Below are 20,553 nucleotides of genomic sequence, written 5' to 3' on the forward strand. Positions count from 1 at the left end.
TGAAAAATTGTAAAAAAAAATAATAAATAAGGTGGGGCCCAATCTTCTCTAATGGTAGAAAAATTGTAAAAAAAATTAAGGTGGGGCCCAATTTTCCATAATAGTAGGAATGAAAAAACAAATTTAAGGTGGGGCCCACTCTACCATAATAGTAGAGATTAAAAAAATTAAGGTGGGGTTCGCGTGGAGAATTAGGAGACAATTGCAAAAAAAAAAAGGGGCTCACGTGAAGAAGTAGGAGACAATTGCTAGAAAAAAAAATATTTAAGGTGGGGTCCACTCTTCTATAATAGTAGAGATTAAAAAAATTAAGGTGGGTCTGCGTGGAGAATTAGGAGACAATTGAAAAAAAAAAATTAAGGTGGGGTCCACGTGAAGAAGTAGGAGACAATTGCAACAGAAAAAAATAGGATATTTAAATAATGATAATAAGTTCAGAAAATTGTAAAGGTACGCTTAAAGAAGAGAAGTTCGGGAATAAATAAATAAAGATTTAAATTGAACACAAAAACTGCTAAAGAAGTCATAAAACCAAAAGATTTAAAACTTATACCATACGCCTAACACCAATAATGAGGAATAACATTAAGAAGGCGAAATATAAACGGTCTTCTATAATAGTAAATTAAAAAAAAGGTGGGACCCACTCCTCTATAATAGTAGAATTTAAAAAAAAAAATTAAGTTGGGACCCATTTTTCTATAATAGTATAAATTGAAAAAACAAATTTAAGGTGGGGCCCACTCTTCCATAATAGTAGAGATAAAAAAAAATTAAGTTGCGTTCCACGTGAAGAATTAGGAAATAATTGCAAAAAAAAAAAAAGGTAGGATCCACGTGAAGAAGAAAAAAAAATAGGACATTTAAATAATGATAATAAGTTCAAAAAATGGTAAAGGTACGCTTAGAGAAAATTTAAAGATGAGAAATTCAGAAAAAAATAACGATTTAAATTGAACACAAAAACCGCTAAAGAAATCATAAAATCAAAAAATTTAAAACTTACACCTTTGGGCATAAGTTTAGACACATACGTCTCACACAAATAATGAGGAATAACATCGAAAAGACGAAATATAAACGGTCAAGAAACATATACACATATTTTTGAAGTTGGTCTATACTTAAAAATTTAAGACTACAGCAGATGCTGACACATGAAAGCGCTTTTCAGTGTTGTTGATTAGAAAGAGATGATGGCATGAAACTCGGTAGGAGAAGTGTATTTCAAATCTTTCAATTGGATAACAAATCAGGAAATTTAGTATTCATAGCAAATACTAATATAATAAATTTTTGGATACGGAACACAAATTAATCATATTTTGAACATATATATATATATATGCATAAAAACAATACAAACTCAACGTATGTTTATTAACAATATAATAATATATATATTATCTGTTCAAATACAACTACGTACATACGCCGTCCAGTTAATGCAAAAGAGCAAAGGGAGAAAATAGCAAGGTCAGAACAAAAAGCAATATTTTGACAAAAACGTAAAGGTTGTTAACAAACTTTATCTTTCTTGCCTTCATTTGATGTCGTATTATCCCGCAACAACAATGTCGTCTCTTTCTCACCAAATGGAACCCTCCCTAAACCCTAACCCTAACCCTCCTCTACCGCCGTCCGATGAAGTTCCGAATCGGTCTAAACGTCCACGTGAGGAATACGCGGCTGCCGCGGCGACGGATGAGGCAGAGCCGCCAGTGAAGAAGAGGGTTAAGGTTGGGCAAGATGTAGTGTACCGTATAGTCGTACCGTCGAGACAGATCGGCAAAGTTATTGGTAAAGGAGGACACCGTATTCAGAAGATTCGTGAAGATACTAAAGCTACCATCAAAGTTGCTGATGCTATCGCTGTCAGTTATCTTCTTTCATTGCTTTCTTAAATTCTAACAAGGATACAATTCTTGCAAGTTTGCTTTTGTCCAAAATTCAAGACATACTTTGTTGAATTAAGTACAACAATATACTCAGTGTAATCCTACAAGTGGGGGTAAGATGTATGCAGCCGCACTCCAAGTGATAGGTAGTAGTAGAAATGATGAATAAGAAGATACTATGCGAATACTAGATAAGACTGCTAAATAAAGACAAGATGAGAAGAGGAGACTAGCTCCTGCCTCTCCCTCATCAAAGTGCTACAACACATGGCTACTTCCAATCCTCGACCTCCAAACCTTCTTATCTAGGGTCATGTACTTAGTAAAAATGAAGAATGAATTGAGATGTTTTTTTTTCTGGTTAATTGCTGGCTGAATTGCATTGTGGTCAATGAAGTGTGTTGGCCTGAGATTAGTTTAAGTGAAGCAACATGGTCAATGAGGATTCGTATAATTGACTGCAACTTGAGTTTAGGATTGAGACTTAGTTGTTGCTGGTTCTCTTTTTACTCAATGTCAGACTAAGCACAGGGAATTAACTTCTGCTGTTCTGCATTTGATATTTGCAGCGTCATGAAGAGCGAGTAATCATCATTAGCTCCAAAGACAATGACAATACGTTTTGTGATGCGGAGAATGCCCTTCATCAAATTGTGTCACTTATTTTGAAGGTAACATGTTTTATAAGTGATAACTTAGTAAGTCATTTACTTTATACACCCGGCCCCTCAGTGTGTTACACTTCTTCAAACCCTGCCCAAGCAGCTTTCTTTCTTCAGGTAGTGACTACCTCCGGTTTGTCTATGACTTGCCTCTCTAAGACTGTATCTTGCCCCTAGTTACTTAATCGTATTCGACTTCTCTTGCAGATCTAAGGGATTTCTTATACAATATGTTCTTAGTCGTCTTTCCTACATTTCATGATATGACCTTTTGGTCTGTCAATTACACAAATAAAATTGTTTTATATCATCTAATCCGTGTTATAGCTGTTGTGTCTTTGCAATGAATCTATGAGCTTTTTCCCTGCGTCTGGTGCAAAAAAAAACTAAGGTCTTTTTGTCTGTTTTTGAAGGCTTAAGGGTAGATTTTGTTGTTCTCATTCCCCAATTATTTCCAGTTCTGCCGTAAGTGCTGCAATAATATCTGGGTGTACAAGTTAAGAAAAAATAGGAGTCCCTTCAGCAGCACTTACTGTGGCAATTATTTCTGGACTATCATATTTGGCAATTATATATATGGCGTGTGAACTTGTGCGACCAACTTTGAGAGGTTATGATTAAGTCCTATGTGATTCTCTCTTGGATTTTGCTCGTATATACTCCTGAGGAGATTGAATTGGTTAGGCCATTGGACTTTTTTGTCTTTTTGATTTGCCTTGAGAGCGGCTTATGTATATTAAGTTTTCTAGGTTTTTCCTTTCCCTTTTGAATAAGTTGAACCATCTTCTTCTTGAACAACGTGGTCAGAGCTGCTATGCGTGATTGTGCTTGTTGTTTTAAGGTTAACCCAAGAGAGCTCTCCCAAGGAGAACTGATCCTTGCCCTATTTGCACCATGATAGGATGATGATGCCAACCATGATGCACAGAAAGTTGGTGCTGGACATGTGGCAGCAAACACAATAAGGTTCTTGATTGCTGGTTCTCAAGCAGGTGGTTTGATAGGAGTGTCTGGTCAAAATATTGAAACTTTGAGGAATTCTTCTGGAGCTGCTATTACAGTTCTTGCTCAACATCAGTTGCCTTTGTGTGCATCTGCTCATGAGTCCGATCGTGTAGTACAGGTGAGAAGTTGGTACAATTGGCCAGCATTGAGGCACATGAAGATCTTTGTTTGTTAAAATGCTGGCCTGTCTTATGTTTCGCACATTCGGTATACCCGATGGTTTTTTCAATAAACTACTCTCTGATAGATTTCATAGTAAACTGCATGTTTTGAGGTGGATATTGTAGTGTATATAGCAGTCAAACGTTAAACAATATGTATGAAATATTGGGTGTCTGCCGTAGAAAACCTTATAATATCCCAGCAGCCACACTTAACACTTCCCTTATCAGAAAAAAAAAAAATCTGATATGGCGCTTGTACAGCAGTATTTTCCCACTTTAAGATAAGACCCTTGGGCCTAACTCAACACCAAAAGCTAGTTCATGAGGGGAGGATTGCCCAAATCCATATAAGGAGACCACTCCTCAACCAATGTGGGACTCTAACAAAAACCCCAAGCCCAGCCCAGACCGCCAACTAGAGCATGGACAATATAACACGGGGGCCCAAACAGGGATGAACCTGGCCCTGATAGGCTGATACCATGTAAGATATGACCCTTGGGCTAATTCAACCCCATAAGCTAGCTCATGAGGGGAGGATTCCTCAAATCCATATAAATAGACCACTAGTCCGTTCCGTAACCAATGCGGACTCTAACCCACTCTAACACCCATCATTAATAAAGTTATTTTACCTTCAAAGCAACAGTCAAAATTTTAAAAAAAGAGCTGCTGTTTAATCAACTTTGATTAAGTGTCTTTGTGTAGCATTATATGCACATGTAGCTATTCAAGTTATCACATGCTTTCAAGGTTTCTTTGTGCTTCCGTCTTGTTGTGACCAGACCTAGTCTATAGCTTTAATCACTGTTCATTTGTCTGTTGTTAGCTTGAAGTTGTTAGGCAGTTCTGGGGTATCTCTCGTTCTGTATAACCTATATACACTAGCTTTAGTCACTGTTCATTTGTCTGTTGTTAGCTTGAATTTGTTTAGGCAGTTGTGGGATTTCATCTGCCCTGTATAGGGAGATTTGTGTTTTATGTAGGACTTATCTCTTTTTAACTTATCTCTGCCTTTAAGAGCTTTAGCTTTTTAAGTTTACTTCCCTTTTGCTTCCTAATTCAGGTAGCAGGAGACATTCCTGCGGTCTTGAGGGCTGTGGTAGAAATTGGCTGTCAATTGAGGTTTAGTATTTTTTTGATCAAGGAGGATTATCGAATTTTCATTGGCATACTTAGGCTTGTCGATTATTTTTAAAACTATTTAATCCAAATATGTATATTTTGACAGGGATAATCCCCCTAAACAAGTAATTTCGATCAGCCCGACATACAATCATGGTTATTCTCGCCCTCAACCATATGTGGATCCATCTTCAGGTTAATCAATCTTATCTTATTGCATTTTTGAGCTTCTGGGCTGATACACTTGGTGCTATATGGAATATTTATAGCATATTCATAATAATAATAACATCATCCTTGGGACTACTCTTGCAGCTGAATATGTAAATCTGACAATGTTAGTTCCCGAATCATTAGCTGGTGGATTGATTGGAAGGTGCGGCTCCAATATTTCAAGGATCCGTGCAGAGTCCGGAGCGACAATTAAGGTGCATAAATAGCGTTGTGTATCTTTTAGATTCGTCTGTGATGGTTTTATGGTCCATCGTAATATTTCAGGTAAATAGAGAGTTATGAACTTCTTGCTTTTATGTTTTAATGTTTGTGGTCTTGCTTTGTAGGTACATGGTGGGAAGGGTGAACAGAAACAAAGACAAATCCATCTGGGTGGTAGTGCACAACAGGTGAAACTTAATTTCTCTTTTTCTTTTGTTTTTGATTTGTTTATGTTGACTTCTTGTAATTTTAGCTTATTAATAGTTATTTTTTGTGATATGCAGTTGTATGTGATTCCTAGTTTCATTTGATAATATCACTTCTAAAATCTTCAACTAGACTCGTGTAATTTTAACTAGTTTACCCTTTGGAAAAGGTGAATCCATGAGAGATATCAAGGATTTTTAATCATGTTGCGTCCTTGAATTAGTTTTTCTGTTCAACAGGTCGCTCTTGCAAAGCAAAGAGTTGATGAATATGTCTATTCCCAGTTGATGTTACAAGCTGGTGGTGAGCAGCTACAGGATACAATGCAGCTACAGCAGTCAATGCAGCTACAGCAGTCAATGCACCTGCAGCAGTCAATGCAGCTACAACAGTCAATGCACCTGCAGCAACAAATGTAAATATATGTACCGTGTTAACTTGTAATTGGTTTTGTCTGAATGAATAATTTGGACTCCTTTGTGGCGTCTAACTTTAATGTTGCTTGATGCAGACCAGAAACATCTGCCACTCTGTTGCCAGGATATAATCATGGTCATGGACATTATATGAACAGGTAGTTGCATGTGAATTGTCCTTATAAAAGCTGATTGTTATCCCATTATCTCTGCACTTATAGCTGTCCTTCAGAAAACTAATTGCATTATTTCCTTGCTCTTTCTGGGTTTGCTTTCCGGTCAATAACGTGGATGCTTTGCTAGGATGTCTATCCATGGTTGTATGCTATTTACTTTGGCAGTGGTGGAATGACGAATCTAATCTTATATTTGCAGTAACCAAGAAGCTCAAATGATGACATCATACCCACAAGTGTACCCATCGACCACTCCTCAAGCTCCCGCTTACTATGGTCAGTCTTATCCAGCTCCACAAATGTAGAGGGCAAAAGGGGTCTATTTGGTACAGTTTTTCAGTCAGATGATTGATATACAAAGTGTTGAGAATTTCTTGTTGTGTCATTGTTTTGATTTCTGATATAATGTCGCATTGGAGATGGTCGGTTTTCGGCCAGTATGTCTCTTGTTGATCAGTTGCAACATAGTTTGCATGAGATCACTTAATTCACGGGATATTGATGCAAAAGTTAATGCTTAAAGTTTTATGATCAACGAATCTAGTATGCACCTCTGGGAGCGGCAGATCTACTGAAAGGAGCTTATAATAGCAGTTCCAGTGAAGGTATAGCACAACCCTCTGAATCTTCTGCCCCTTTGTTCTCCTCTGCTTCCACCCTGCCCGACCCTGCCCCTTGAAAAAGCTCCCAAACCCCGCCCTGGTTTACCTTTGCTGCTTGATTTTCATTTACCTCTGTTGTTTCCATCAGAACAGAAACAGGGATGTGGGTATGCATTGCACGTCAGACGCAGTCACCTCCCATTGAACTGATATCTGAAGAACTTTAAAAACATTTCTTGCGAATGATTTAGAAATGAGATGATCTGGAATGGTGGATCAGGGAGTGCTGATGGAGAAGCAGAGCTCGGGTGAACTGGCTGTAGCAGCAAAAGATTGGACCCTAGCTCATCGGTTCAATTTATTTCTTTTTGGCGCCCAAACCATTTCAAATCCCATCACCACACTTGCTCCCTACCCCATGCCCTAGAGTTTTCCCTACCCGCCCATCCTGTGCAGCTCCATCATGATTATAATTCCCCACCAGCCCTGCCCCGCATTGCCCCCGTGTGCGTCTCCCGTAGGATTCACTGCCGTATCACGTGTGTCGCCCTTAGGATTCACTGCCGTATCACGTGTGTGTCTCCCTTAGGATTCACTGCCATATCTTTGACTTATTTATCTTTTGATTTTTTATTAGGTAGAAGCTGCTTGACACATTGTGGCTCGATCTCTTACAAAGCATGAGTGTGGCCGGATGTGTTTGTAGTAAGCATGATATACAAGTCTTATTAATCCTGGTCGAACTGAATCCCATAATGGCAAGGTGATGATTTTCTGGTGATGTTGCCCAAAATTATGGAATAATTGTAAAGACGCCTTTTTTAGATTTCTCATGCAAATGAGGAAGTTGGCAAAAATGACAACAGAAATAAATTGATTTGATTGGAAATGCTTTTTCAAAATCTTTTTATGAATCAAAAGCGTAAAGTACCACTCCTTTGAATGACGGAAGGGAAGGATTAGAAAATAGTCTCAACATAACATTTGGCATAAACTAGTACCATATTTAGATGGACTGATTAGAAAAATAAGTTCCATATTAGTACAAAGTTAGGTTGTAAATCTGCATAATTTTATGCTGTTCAGTTAGTGACGTTATAGAATTCAAGTTAGTAAAGTATGTAACGAAAATATTAACACTGTATTGCCAATTCATTTTGTTCAATTTTTCTTGAAACATTATTGATCTCTCAAGTAAAACGTTATTAATTTTTAAAAAACTTATTCCAGTTAAGACAAATAACATTAGAAAATAACTAAAACATCTCATCTATGTATTGAAAACAACCACTCTACCTCACACAAGTGTACCTAGTTGACTGTGTACGACTTAACAATATTACTGTAGTAGAAGATTTGCAGTTCTATAGCAAATAATCAACAAGCGAGAACCACGGTATGCTTAAAATCGTGCATAAAGCCCATATTGTGAATGCAAGGCAGACGGCAGCTCCAAATAAGGCAATAATAGCGAAAATCACGATATGCGTAAAACCATGTTGTTGGTGATGATCATCACTGCTCCCATATTGTTCGTAACTAGGACTAGGAGCAATTTCAAGCAGCTGTTTTGGTTCTTCATTAAGATGGGAATTAGTTAATGATGCGGTAACAATTGTAATAATATTGGGTTTTGGAGGAGTAGCGCCAGCTCCACAACAAGGAGGTTTTGTTACCTGATAAGAGTAGTTTTCTGCTGGTACTAGTACTGTAAGAAGAGAAGACGGAAATAGTTGAGCCATTAATTGTTTTCACAACCTAAGCTAGGAATTAAGAAGATTGAAAAACACTTGATCCTATTTTCATCTTTCATGCATGTTGTATTTATAGGAAACAACAGAAGGCTTCCTAATTATATATTCCTTTCCCTAGAGTTTATTTTTACATTGTTTGTGTTGGATTAGGATTTTTCTTTTCTTTTAAGGATTATTCCTATTCCAATTCCTTAAAGACTACGGACTGCATTAATCACTCATTATGCACGATTTCATCTCATTTTAATTAGCTTAGAGCTGGTCTACTGAGACCTTGAATAAAACAAACTTACAAAGTCGAAGTAAAAGGAATTGATTCAGTTTTCAATCAAAAACAAGAAAGAATGAAGTTACTGCAGATGCAATTATCTACCTCTTTAGTCTATAACTAACTCGGCCCAAATAACAAACTGACGTTAAGATCTACTTATGATTATTAATGAGTACAAAGTAATAAATATTACAATTACATATCGTATACTCCGTATCTAATAGGAATAACTCTAGGAGACTTCAATTTTGGGAACCTACAAGTGGCCTCGGGGTAGAGCCGCCTGAGAACAAATTCTCAAACAATTTGGAGGCCATTGGTGGAAGATTTACAGGCTGATGAGGAGCCATGAAATTGACAATCTTTTCATGAATATTATACCTGCAAGAGCCAAAACCAAACTTAATAATCCAGGAAATCTAAATGCAGCCTTGCACGATATAATCGTTAATCAATTACCGGATTTTACGACTCTTTGAAGCACGGCGATCAACAATTTTTCGTTTCTTCGTTTGCAGTCTCTTCAGAGCATAGAATGCCGTCTCTGTAGTTTATAAATAATTGGTTAGTTTTAGATGTTCGTTTTCAACAACACCACATCCAGTTAGACTTAGATGTTCTTTTTCCAGGAAGTAAAAAAGCCTAGGTATGCATTCTCAGCCAAAAGCAAGAACTATAGTCATATGAATACATCTTTTGAACACATTATCTGAGAAAAGCTCATCTATAGCAGTAATCTTTAGAAACTTATTCATACTACATGCACCAACAACGATAGATTTGGTATTCGTGTAAAAGCAGGGATCTTTCTGAAAATGATTGATAAAGAATTCATGTCGATGAAAGCAGGCAACATAATAACCTAAAGAAACCATATCTCATTGAACGATACGGTTAGCTAATATATGACAGTCAAAACCATAGGAGAAAGGCGAAAACACATTGAACATGATGTTGCAGGTATACACATCAAAGGTAGAGGATAACCACATTTTCTTAATACCATAAATCACCATAGAAAGGTTCGCAAAGTGGTACTTTTGAAACATAACCAGCTTATTTTGAGGGCGGGAGGGGGAGGGGTTGGTTGAAGCATCTTACCGGATGATGCAGGATCTATTGCCTCAAAAAACTCCTTCAGCAAGTGCTGATAGAATTCAGAGTCATCCAGAAGTTCCGGATCACCATCCATGTTTGTACCCTGATCCAAGGATAATGAGTTGTGCTTTTTTCTCTGAGGCAACATAATTCATGGAAGAGCATTCTCAAACCAAAACTAATGCATTTTGTACATAAGGAGAATGACATTTCCACTGTTGTACTAATTGCATAAACCTGACAAAGCTACTGGCATGACTAGATTCTTCTAGGCAGCACACTCAACAAGGAGATTTACTGATCTACTCTTATATCAATTCGACTTGAACAGCAAAACTATTCGGGCCAAAAATTGACAAAGTGCATAAATAAAATACTAATACCTCTCCATTGCCAGAAGCATCTGGAACCTGCACAGAAGCATACACATAAATCAATACTAACGAAAACTAAAAAAAAAAAAAGTTATCATGAACATTAAGAGACATAGCCAGTCTCAAATCAACTCATGAAGTAGGACTTACAGTTCCAAATAGTGCAACTGCCGATCTACTTTGCTGCATGCCTTTTATCATTTTGCTAGGATCCCTCATATAACCAGCTACTTGTTGACTAATATCCTGTACAATATCAGATAATTAATTGTAGCCATTGACCGTTGCAGTATGTAGCATCTTTCAAAGTCCCAGAAATAAACCTGATTAAATGCTTGCAATTTGCCTTTGATGGCGGCAGCACCAGAGGTCACCTGGGTCTTTCTCTGCCATTTATCTATTGATTTGTCCCTAAAAGCAGCCATCCTATGACACAAAAGAATTACCAACATCAATCTCCAATAACAGACCAATATATTTAGCAAAGGGAAAAAGGGCAAAACAAACTGGCTGCATGAGAATGCGATGCCAGGGAAAGGGCAGAGTAATAGCTGTTTTGGAAACTAACTGAAACTAACTTTTGGAGTTACGCAATTACTCGTAGCTATGCAAAAAAAATTCCTAACTACTACAGATGTATATAAAATCTGACTCCAGAACAACACTAATAATATGGTGCAGAACCTAATTCTTCGCAGGAGAAGCAGAGGATTTAACCTAACAGATTAGAAGAATGTAATATATTATGAGAAACAATCACTAGAAAAAAAGCAATCAAAAAGGTCATGTACAACTTTCCAGGGCATAAGAACCCAAGTTTACACGCCCTCCAGATTAGACAATTAAAATTAACAATACTAACATGGATTAACAATCTTGATGATGTTAGGATCAAGGTTTTTCCCCTCCTTTTTCATTTGATTTCCAGTTGCGTTTAGCTCAACAATCAAATGGTAAAAGCAAATTAATTATCTCAATTAGCTGTCATTAATCCAAAAGAAAACTTATACTTGCTCTATCCTGATTTGTATGACACTCGTCACAAAATATTTGACACCAATTACATTTCTATACGACTTTCAGAACTTTCAAGAATTCCAAGTTCCAAGTCTTAAAAGTGTGGTATGATGTTTTTCTCTGCCAGCTAACCATTTTTTTTTTTTGAGAAGAAAAAAACTCATCATTTAGAATTGATGAGGTGGGAACTTACAACCCGCAATGGGCGGATGATATCTTCAAAAAAAACTAGAAACCTTTACAATTGCCCTATGAAATCAACTAAAGCTTCTACTACCCCCAACATATCTTGCTTACACCAAAAATAAAGTAGGCTAAGACATTTCATCTTAGAGCCTGTTTGGATGGGCTTACTTTAAGCAGCTTATAAGCTAAAAAAAAAATAAGTTGGGGTAGCCTAACTTATTTTTTTTGGCTTATAAGTTGTTTTCAACTTATAAGCTGCTTTAGATAAGCTAAGTCAAACGGGCCCAATTATTTTTTTGAACTTATTTTAAGCACAAAATGACTTTAAGCTGGTCAGCCAAACAATCAAAAAAGCTGAAAACAGCTTATAAGCAACTTATAAGCCAATCCAAACGGGCTCTTAGTCTTCTGCATGCTACTGTTCTTCCCGACAAAACATCTTGCATTTCTTTCTTTCCATAATGTCCACCGATGCATGCTGAGACAATCTTCCACCAATCCTCATCGGCCGCTCTTCTGCCAGCTAGCTTCTCAACCATTGCTTTAATATGCTTTGCACAATGACTAATATTGTATTAATAAGTCAAAGCAATACCCTAAACTTTTCATAGACTGTCATATAAAATAGGACTGAGGGAATATAAGGTTAAACGAGAACTTACATACACATTGTTCTTGTGTCAGACAGACAGTCCCATATATGGAATATTATGATACATATTTGGGAACAGTGGAAAAAGCCAAGAATAAGATAACTTATGTTTCTGTTAGAAATTTAAGATAACTGTAACACAAAATTCTTATCTTGCTCTAGGGAACTACACATTGAGACATGTCATACAGATAGACAAAGGCATGCATGGAGTAGACACATCAGACCTGGGAAGAGATAAATAAGACAACAACAACAACAACCCAGTGGAATCCCACAACGTGGGGTCTGGGGAGGGTAGAGTGTACGCAGACCTTACTCCTACCAAGGTAGGACGGCTGTTTCCGAAAAACCCTCGGCTCAATAGAAAGCATAAAAAGAGGTCAGATAAGGCCAAGAAATTCAAAGCGATATGGAAATGAAAATAACGAAAACGATTAAGCCATGATGAAGCAATTTGCAAAGGGACAGTAGCTATCACAAATAAAATAAGATAATCAAAGCACAGAAAATAACAGATAGTAGCAGAAATCAAAGCACAAGAACTTATATCACGATAGTGCGACTACTAATATGAAAGGATAAACGGTACTATCTACTAGCCTTTTACCCTAATCTGAGTCCTCCATACCCTCCTATCTAAGGTCATGTCCTCGATAAGCTGTAACTGCGTTATGTCCTGTCTAATCACCTCTCCCCAATACTTCTTCAGCCTACCCCTACCTCTTTTGAAACCATCCATGGCCAACCTCTCACACCTCTGCACTGGGGCATCTGTGTCTCTCCTCTTCACATGTCCAAACCATCTCAGTCTCGCTTCCTGCATTCTTCCACCGAGGCCCCTCCCACCTTGTCCCGGATAGCCTCATTCCTAATCTTGTCACTCCTAGTGTGCCCACACATCCATCTCAACATTCTCATCTCGGCAATAAATCGACAAAAAAATTGGTTTTCCATTATTCATAGGCAGTGGAAACTTGAAAGCGTGCAAGGAAGACAAGTTAGAACAGAGTGAACATTGCATCCACCAAAATTCTTTTACCTCGCCCCGCTTGGGCCTTAGCTTCTTCCAGCACCACTCTTGATCATTTTGATTTTTGATTAGTGTAAAACACAGAGAGAAATGCACCTTGCATGCGAAAATTTCGCTTGCATGAACTATTGTATCAAAATTTGGGTTCATGCGTTTAAAATTGTACCCACGTTTCAAATTCAACAGAAGACAAAAAGTGACTAGGGTTCAGGTATTGTCAATTCACATTCTGCCACTGATGTGGTCCAGCTTAGGCTGTACCAATGTTGGTGTTCTATGTATGCAAATGAAATTAGCAAGGAAATGCTTACAAATTAATTTGGCCACCTTTTGCTATTTTCTTTAAGAGTTCGTAACCCACCCCCACCCCTTAAATCACTTCAGTTAGTTGGTATTATTTGAAGCCCAGACCAGAATAACTTATGTTCTGCTGAAAAAATGATCAGACTTTTTAGCTTTCTGGAATAATACATGTCAATCCCCTAAATGCTAGGCGCCATAGTTGGCGAACCTGTAAATATATATTTATTTATTTTTGATAACGGGAGCACTGATAAACATCTACCCGCTATGTTGGCTGAATTTTCTCCTAAATCACACTCTTCTTTCTGGTGTTAACAGTTATAAGGTTGGAATTTTCTCCTGATTTGTCATATAAAACATGTATATCTTGTAGGCTTGTAGCAAACAAATTGAGATCGTGATCCAGAGTAATAAAAAAAATTCAACAGCTATAAAAGAAGGAAATGCAGCAGTAAGCCTCAGCTAAACTTTCTTACCTTGAATGCATTTGAGAAATCTTCTGCCAATCTTCATCAACTTCACCATTTGACTTAACAGAATCTTCCAAAAGCTTCGACCTTTTAGCAGAATTAACTTCAGGAAAGAAAATTAAAGAAACATCAAACAGTGAATACGTTAATCCCAAAAGATGTGTTGTCTTTGAGCTAGGGGGAAAATTGATGGTCAGTAGGCTCTTAAACGTGAAAAATGTGCAAACGTCAGGGACTTGGTTTTTCAATTTGGCAACATTACTAAACATGGTGGCTTGTCAAAGAATTTCCAGGAATTCTTATTCAGTTAATCGCAGAGGACAGGGGCTTATACTACTTTTGTTCTTGAAAATATAGCAAACTTCTGACCCCTTAAAACATAATCTATTTTGTGCTTTTAAGCAAGTCCCTAAGTCCTTTCAAGTAGTCAATTAGTCAATACCTTGAGTTTGAGGATCAGATTTTGATAAATATCATCTTGCTGCATCCTACTTTTTAAGTTTTAGCAATATTTTACTACTACCTTTTTTGAGACTAACAATATTTTACTACTCCTATTGGATTATTTCAATAAGTAAATTCAGATTTTCAAAAACTCAGAATAAAGAACATTAACCACCCCAAATTTGTGTATAGATGCAGCTCTTCGAGTGTCTGCAAAATCAAAGCTACATGTCATACCGTCCGCTGATTGAGTAATTGATGGATTCTTCTGCAGTAGTACCTGCCAAATGGCAAAATGTTTTTTGAATAAGAGGTTAAATAAGCTAAGAGGAACTGTATTTACCTCAACACAAGACAACATTCCCTTCATCCTACTTCACGAGGCATACATTAACTATACACAGCGATCAAGAAATCAGTTGACTTTATTTGACCTATAAGTATTAAAATTATATTACAAGAAAACAATTTTAAAATTTGTAGATATTTGGCAGGAGAATATTGCTAACGGGTCATAGTTTAACTATTTATCGAGGTGCTTATAATATGCCTAATCATTGAAGTGTTTCGGATATATTGGCACATCAAAGTGGCAGCTCCATCACATAATGGGACCATGGATGGAGCAGCAACAATTAGGTTTCCAGCAAAAACAAAAGGATACTAATATTTTGTTCCCAAAGGAAAATTGACCATGAAGAAACTGTTCTCACTTTACCTCTTGCAATTCCAGTATAGAATTCAAGGTTTTTGTGGAAGATGCAAGTAGATCTGTATATGCATCTTTAACTGTGTCCTCCGAATCACAAAAGGAAGACCTAATTGGTTCCTGCAGGCAGTCAACATGCATTCAAGTTCAACTTGTCAATATCATGACTCTAATGCTAGTGATGAAACAAAATGGTAAACCCAGTTAACCTGCGGAAGTCTATTGGAGTTCGAGAAAGCCTTTTGCAGCAAGAATCTTAGCTCAAGTGTCTTGTCCCAGAGAGCCTTTGTGAAATTAAAAGAGGGAAAAAGGGAATAAATTAACAAAATCATTTTGATAATTAAGTAAAGACGAGCTTGGACAATGCACGTAGTAGATATTAAGTCATTAATCATATATTATACTAGGTTGAATTACTAGTCAATCACTAATCATATTACTTGAACAGAATAATCATGTAAATGATATTAGCACTAAAGCTAAATACTCAGCCATAGGCAAGCCAAGAAGCAAAAGAAGTGTAGTTTATATGCAACTCAATTACATAGTATCTATTAAAGATACAACATAGATATCATGCAAAACATAGAGGGAAACAAATCACTTCCAATCACAGGGTAGGCATTTATGTTCCCTGTAACCAGGACTTCTTTTAATTGAAGCAATAGGAAGTGTGTATACCAAAAAAAAAAAAAAAAAACACGATCATAAGAAGGCAAAACTAAAGAGTATTGTCTGTACCATCTGGTACACTATACCTTCTGGTTTTTAACTGCTTGGCCTTTGAGAATATCCTCATCCTTATGTCGCGTCAGATTCTTCAAAAGATCTCTGTGCACATAATGACCACCAAAATCAAATACCACATCTTAGATAGCAAGTACTTCCTACTTGTTTTATTGCTGACATTATTTATCTTTTAGTCTTACTATATGATCATCAAGACTTGAACCAAACTGAATAAGGGAAACTGGGCTGAAGCTTGATAGAAATATGATGCAAGTTACTTAATAGTAGAAAGACACATTAAACTGTGGAGAAGCTTTGATATAATTATGATGAAAGTTCTTTTGGCGCTAGCTAGATGAATCTTGATGTATTAAATACATTATTATACAAGTTATCTTAGAAATCGTGACACAAATCATTCTTTAGCTCAGAAACCTTTGTGTCTCAAATGAGATTAAAGAGAAAATATGTACTTATTAGGTGATAAGTTCAAAATAAAAACAAAACAAAAAAAAAAAAAAAGTTCAAAATAAAAACATTAATTCTAAAAAATGCAAACATGAAATGAAATGCTTCTTTTACTAACATATCATCTAACTAAGCTATGTTGTAGAGAGAGTAACTTACTGTTCCTTGTGCCTAAGTTCCATAATTTCTTTCTCAAGTTCTTCCATTTCAGCAATTTTATGGGCCTCCATCAGTTTCTCTCGCTCTTCTTCTCCTTCTTCTTCTTCTTCTCCTTGATCTCCTTCCTCATCTTCGTCTTCTTCTTCTTGATCTCCTTCCTCATCTTCCTCTTCCTCTTGTTCTCCACTTTCATCTTCATTGTCGAAATGGTCAACATCATCGTCATCATCATTGTCACTAGAGTCATTGTTGTCGTTGCTGTCGTCATCAAAGTTCTCAGCCTAATCATATAAAAAAAACATATTTCATATGTAAACTGTATAAGCAAAAAGCTAAAGTAGACAAGTACATAAAAGTGATTAGAAGTGAGAAAACTAACATCATCTGACATCTCATTCAATATTTCATCATTCTCAAATTCAGAGTTGCTTTCACTCTCCACTACTTCCCTCGATCTTTTCGTAGACTTGCCCATTTTCCTGCCTCCTAAATCTGAAGAAACAAAAAAGAATGCATCAGTTAGCAATAGGGTTATTAAAGGTGCAACAGGACAGAAAGACAAAGCCCATTTCTTTTGAAAAGCAATATCTAAAAGGTGGAGCTGGAAATAGCCTTGACGAGAGACGCACTCTATGGCTATATGCGCTTAACTTTCATAGGGATAGCACTTCCATAAGTGGGATGCTCGCCTTATGCAGAGCATCTCATAAGATAGCTGAATGCACACTTTATACCTTGCACTGTCCACCCTTTATGCCCCAAACCTTTTATTCCTTGGGGTGTTCGCCTTATGCGGTATGTCATAATATTTTGCTTTCCTCGTATTAATATGCATCTCCATATACAGTCCACTCTCTACTACTTTAGACACATTATCAAACACATCGTCTACGATACAATGGCTGAACTCCACAAGAACAAAATAACTTGGACATTAAGGATATCTGAAGTTAAATTAGTAGTTCTAAAATTCTGAGCCATGATCACAGGAAAACAAATACTCAGAATCAGCATTAACTAAACTAGAAAAGAAAAGAAAAAAACAAGTATACATGTGTTGCAGTAAAAGCTTTTTTTAAGCATTAAAGCAACAAGTTACTAATTTAGAATTCAAATTCAATGGAGAAGTCACATTAGGGTTTTATTTCGCACATACAAACAAATGAAGGGAACTTACTGTAACCACCGGTTCACAATCCCATTGGCTTGAGGTATTTATTTAAATAGAGACTGAAAGAAGCAGAGAGACTTACAAAGCTACAATTGTCCGCCGGAATATGACGGAGGAACAAGCGGCGGCGGTAACGGGGTTTTGTTCTGATTCGAACGAAGAGTTTTAGAAGAAGTATGTTTCGCCAAGGGTCGTATTTGCCCCTTTACTTTCAAAAATTATTTATGAGCCTGTTTGGATGGCCTTATTTTAACCGGCTTATAAGCTAAAAAAAAATGGACTTCTTTTGGGGTGGTCTTTAAATTTTGCCCCTCATATTTGAAATCTTTAAATTTTACCCTTCGGCTAAACCCCATGGGTTCGAGGTTTGAATCCCCACACAGTCAAAATTTAAAAAAAATTCGTAAGGTAGAGTTTAAATTTTGTTATGCCCCCACCGGCATACACTTGTGAAGGAATTACCAAAGTTATGCCGGACCCGGCATACTTATGCCTTATGGGTAGACTTGGCATAAGTATGTCGGGTCCGTCATAACTTTGGTAATTCCTTCACAAGTTTATGTCGGTGGGGGCATACTTTTAATGGACAAACTTTTATAGTATGCCACATAAGGCGAAATTTTTCCTTAAGGCATAACTAAAAGTTTGTCTTACAAGGCAAAGTCTATACCTTAAGAAAAAGTTCTGCCTTATGGGGCATACTTTTGGTTATGCCTTAATTAAAAGTCTGCCCCATAAGACATAGTTCCTTAAGGAAAAGTTTTGCCCCATAAGGCATAACTAAACTATGCCTTGAGGAAAAGTTATGCCCCCTCCGGCATAACTTTAGTTTTTCCTTAAGGACTTTAAGCCGGATCCGGCATACACTCCCCCCAGCCCTGCCTTGCGAAATTATTATTTTTATTTTATGCCTGAGCGGGGGTTCGAACCCAAAACCTCAGGTATCCAAGCGAAGGGCAAAATTTAAAGACCACCCCAAAAGAAGGGCAATCCGTGCAAAAAAATGGAAAAAAAAATAAGTTGGGGTAGCCAACTTTTTTTTTTTTTGGCTTATAAGTTGTTTTTAACTTATAAATTGTTTTAAATAAGCTAAGTCAAACATGTCCAATTATTTTTTTGAGCTTATTTTAAGCACAAAATGACTTTAAACTGGTCAGCCAAACACTCAAAAAAGCTGAAAACATAAGTCAATCCAAACGGGCTCTATATCTGTATACTCCTGCTCGTTTGATTGATGGTTGGGAATTAAGTTATTCATGTATTCTATCTTACATATGTAATATCGTGTTTGGCAGAATTATTTTGCTATGTATAAAGTTTAACACATTTAATACGGTGTTTGGTTTGCAATTTAGAAAGTTGTATAACTAATATTGTATGTATAAGTTATGAGGAAATCTATGTCCCTGCATAAAATTATAGTCCATGTATTCTCTCATTACCAATCCGTGCATAACTCTAACCAGTAGTCAAACGACCCCTTATATTTTTAACCAAAAATACCCCCTCTTCCGTTAAGAAATTCGGGTCCATAAATAAAATAGACACTTGGAGGGCCAATATGTATTTTAAAAAATTCAATTCATTTGCCGATACTCATTACCCGTCCCATCTTAAAGTGATGTCTTTTTTCCCAAACCTAATTTTCTTCAGGAATTTTTAGGTATTTAATGATTTTGCCATTGGAGAACATGTTTGGACATCATAAAAAGTTTTCAAATCATGCAACTACAAAAAGTGTTTTGATAAAGCATGATGACCTGATCAGAATTGTTGATTTTAATATTTATACTAGATGGCCTATGCCTGTGTTGCGCACAGGCCCAACACTTTGGATTATAGTGTATCTATGTGTATGTAGTTGTGTTTGCATAGTGATAATATATATATATATATATATATATACTATGTTCAAAACACGATTAATATAACATTTTAGTTTGTGCTCCATGTCTAAAACTTTATTATATTTGTGTTTGTTATGAATATAAAGTCAACAAAAATTTATTAATACTTTTTAAAAGAGAAGACTTGTTTAAAAGGAAACTATTTTCCTCTCTTTGAGATAAAATAATAGTAATATTTAAGCATCGGTTTATACTTTCAATTTTAATTCGATTAATTTAAAAGTGTAAAATATTTATTATTTTTTATCAAATTTTGATTTGGATAATTCTAATTCTAGTTATTAAATTAATTTTACATGTTTAAAATGAAACAAAGTAAAAATTGATTTTCTATTTAAACGAAGAAATACTATTTTTAATTTTTTGGTAAATATTCTCGGTTTAGCTCATTTTACTTGTCATGTTGTCTTTTGCATGATTTTTTAAGGAAACGTGAATTAGAATTATAATTTGACTAATTTACCTTATTCATTATTTGATCTCCATTTGATATTAATTTATTTTCACATTTATTAGAGTAAGAATAAAAATGAAAAAGTAATTAAATTCTATCTTATTTTAAAATATAAGTATTTTAAGTATATTTATTTTATCAAACATAACAAATAAATGACATGGCGGAATAGCAAATACAACAGTTCAATATCTATATTACATCTCAGGCTAATATAAAAAAAAAAAATTGTATGGTTGGGCTACTTAACCTTTTGAAGAAAATCAATAATATGAGATCCATATTTTTTGTTGTACAATAATTTCATTTGCTCGCACTAATGGTTTGATACACATGTGGCAAGTCACACCCACTTTTTTATTCAAGGGCAAAAAATAATAAGTATTTTACACATTTAAATTAATCGAATTAAAATTGAAAGTATCAACTGATGCTTAAATATTGCTATTGTTTTATCTCAAAGAGAGGAAAATAGTTTTCTTTTAAACAAATCTTCTCTTTTAAAAAGTATTAATAAAATTTTGCCGACTTTGTATTCGTAGCAAACACGAATATAATAAAGTTTTAGATACAGAGCACAAACTACAATGTTATATTAATCGTGTTTTGAACATAGTATATATATATATATATATATATATATCCAAATACAACTACATACACA

General features: G+C 35.9%; 2 protein-coding genes across 5 annotated transcripts; one reads left to right on the forward strand and one right to left on the reverse strand.

Moving 5' to 3' along the window:
• The first annotated feature begins 1,438 nt into the window (after positions 1-1,438).
• LOC132645777 (uncharacterized) lies at positions 1,439-7,579 on the forward strand. Of its 3 annotated transcripts, none has more exons than XM_060362972.1 (11): positions 1,439-1,874; positions 2,468-2,569; positions 3,462-3,683; positions 4,796-4,854; positions 4,961-5,049; positions 5,170-5,282; positions 5,415-5,477; positions 5,736-5,911; positions 6,008-6,070; positions 6,288-6,693; positions 6,839-7,579. In XM_060362972.1, the coding sequence occupies exons 1-10, from the start codon at positions 1,551-1,553 to the stop codon at positions 6,391-6,393; spliced, it is 1,317 nt and encodes a 438-aa protein (XP_060218955.1). In that variant the 5' UTR covers positions 1,439-1,550; the 3' UTR covers positions 6,394-6,693; positions 6,839-7,579. The 3 variants fall into 3 exon arrangements, with proteins under 3 accessions (XP_060218955.1, XP_060218956.1, XP_060218957.1); XM_060362973.1 differs by having other exon boundaries at positions 6,844-7,579; XM_060362974.1 differs by having other exon boundaries at positions 7,328-7,579.
• A 1,168-nt stretch (positions 7,580-8,747) lies between these two features.
• Positions 8,748-17,762, reverse strand: LOC132645778 (uncharacterized). 2 transcript variants are annotated; one of them, XM_060362975.1, is made up of 14 exons: positions 17,611-17,762; positions 16,737-16,849; positions 16,358-16,638; positions 15,760-15,832; positions 15,211-15,285; positions 15,011-15,121; positions 14,530-14,572; positions 13,855-13,951; positions 10,511-10,613; positions 10,338-10,433; positions 10,197-10,223; positions 9,817-9,916; positions 9,175-9,259; positions 8,748-9,096 (listed from the first exon to the last, which is right to left on the reverse strand). In XM_060362975.1, the coding sequence occupies exons 2-14, from the start codon at positions 16,830-16,832 to the stop codon at positions 8,958-8,960; spliced, it is 1,326 nt and encodes a 441-aa protein (XP_060218958.1). In that variant the 5' UTR covers positions 16,833-16,849; positions 17,611-17,762; the 3' UTR covers positions 8,748-8,957. The 2 variants fall into 2 exon arrangements, with proteins under 2 accessions (XP_060218958.1, XP_060218959.1); XM_060362976.1 differs by having other exon boundaries at positions 17,535-17,725.
• Positions 17,763-20,553: the final 2,791 nt, after the last annotated feature.

The sequence above is a fragment of the Lycium barbarum genome, chromosome 6 (assembly GCF_019175385.1).
Source record: "Lycium barbarum isolate Lr01 chromosome 6, ASM1917538v2, whole genome shotgun sequence".
NCBI classification, from domain to species: Eukaryota; Viridiplantae; Streptophyta; class Magnoliopsida; order Solanales; family Solanaceae; genus Lycium; species Lycium barbarum.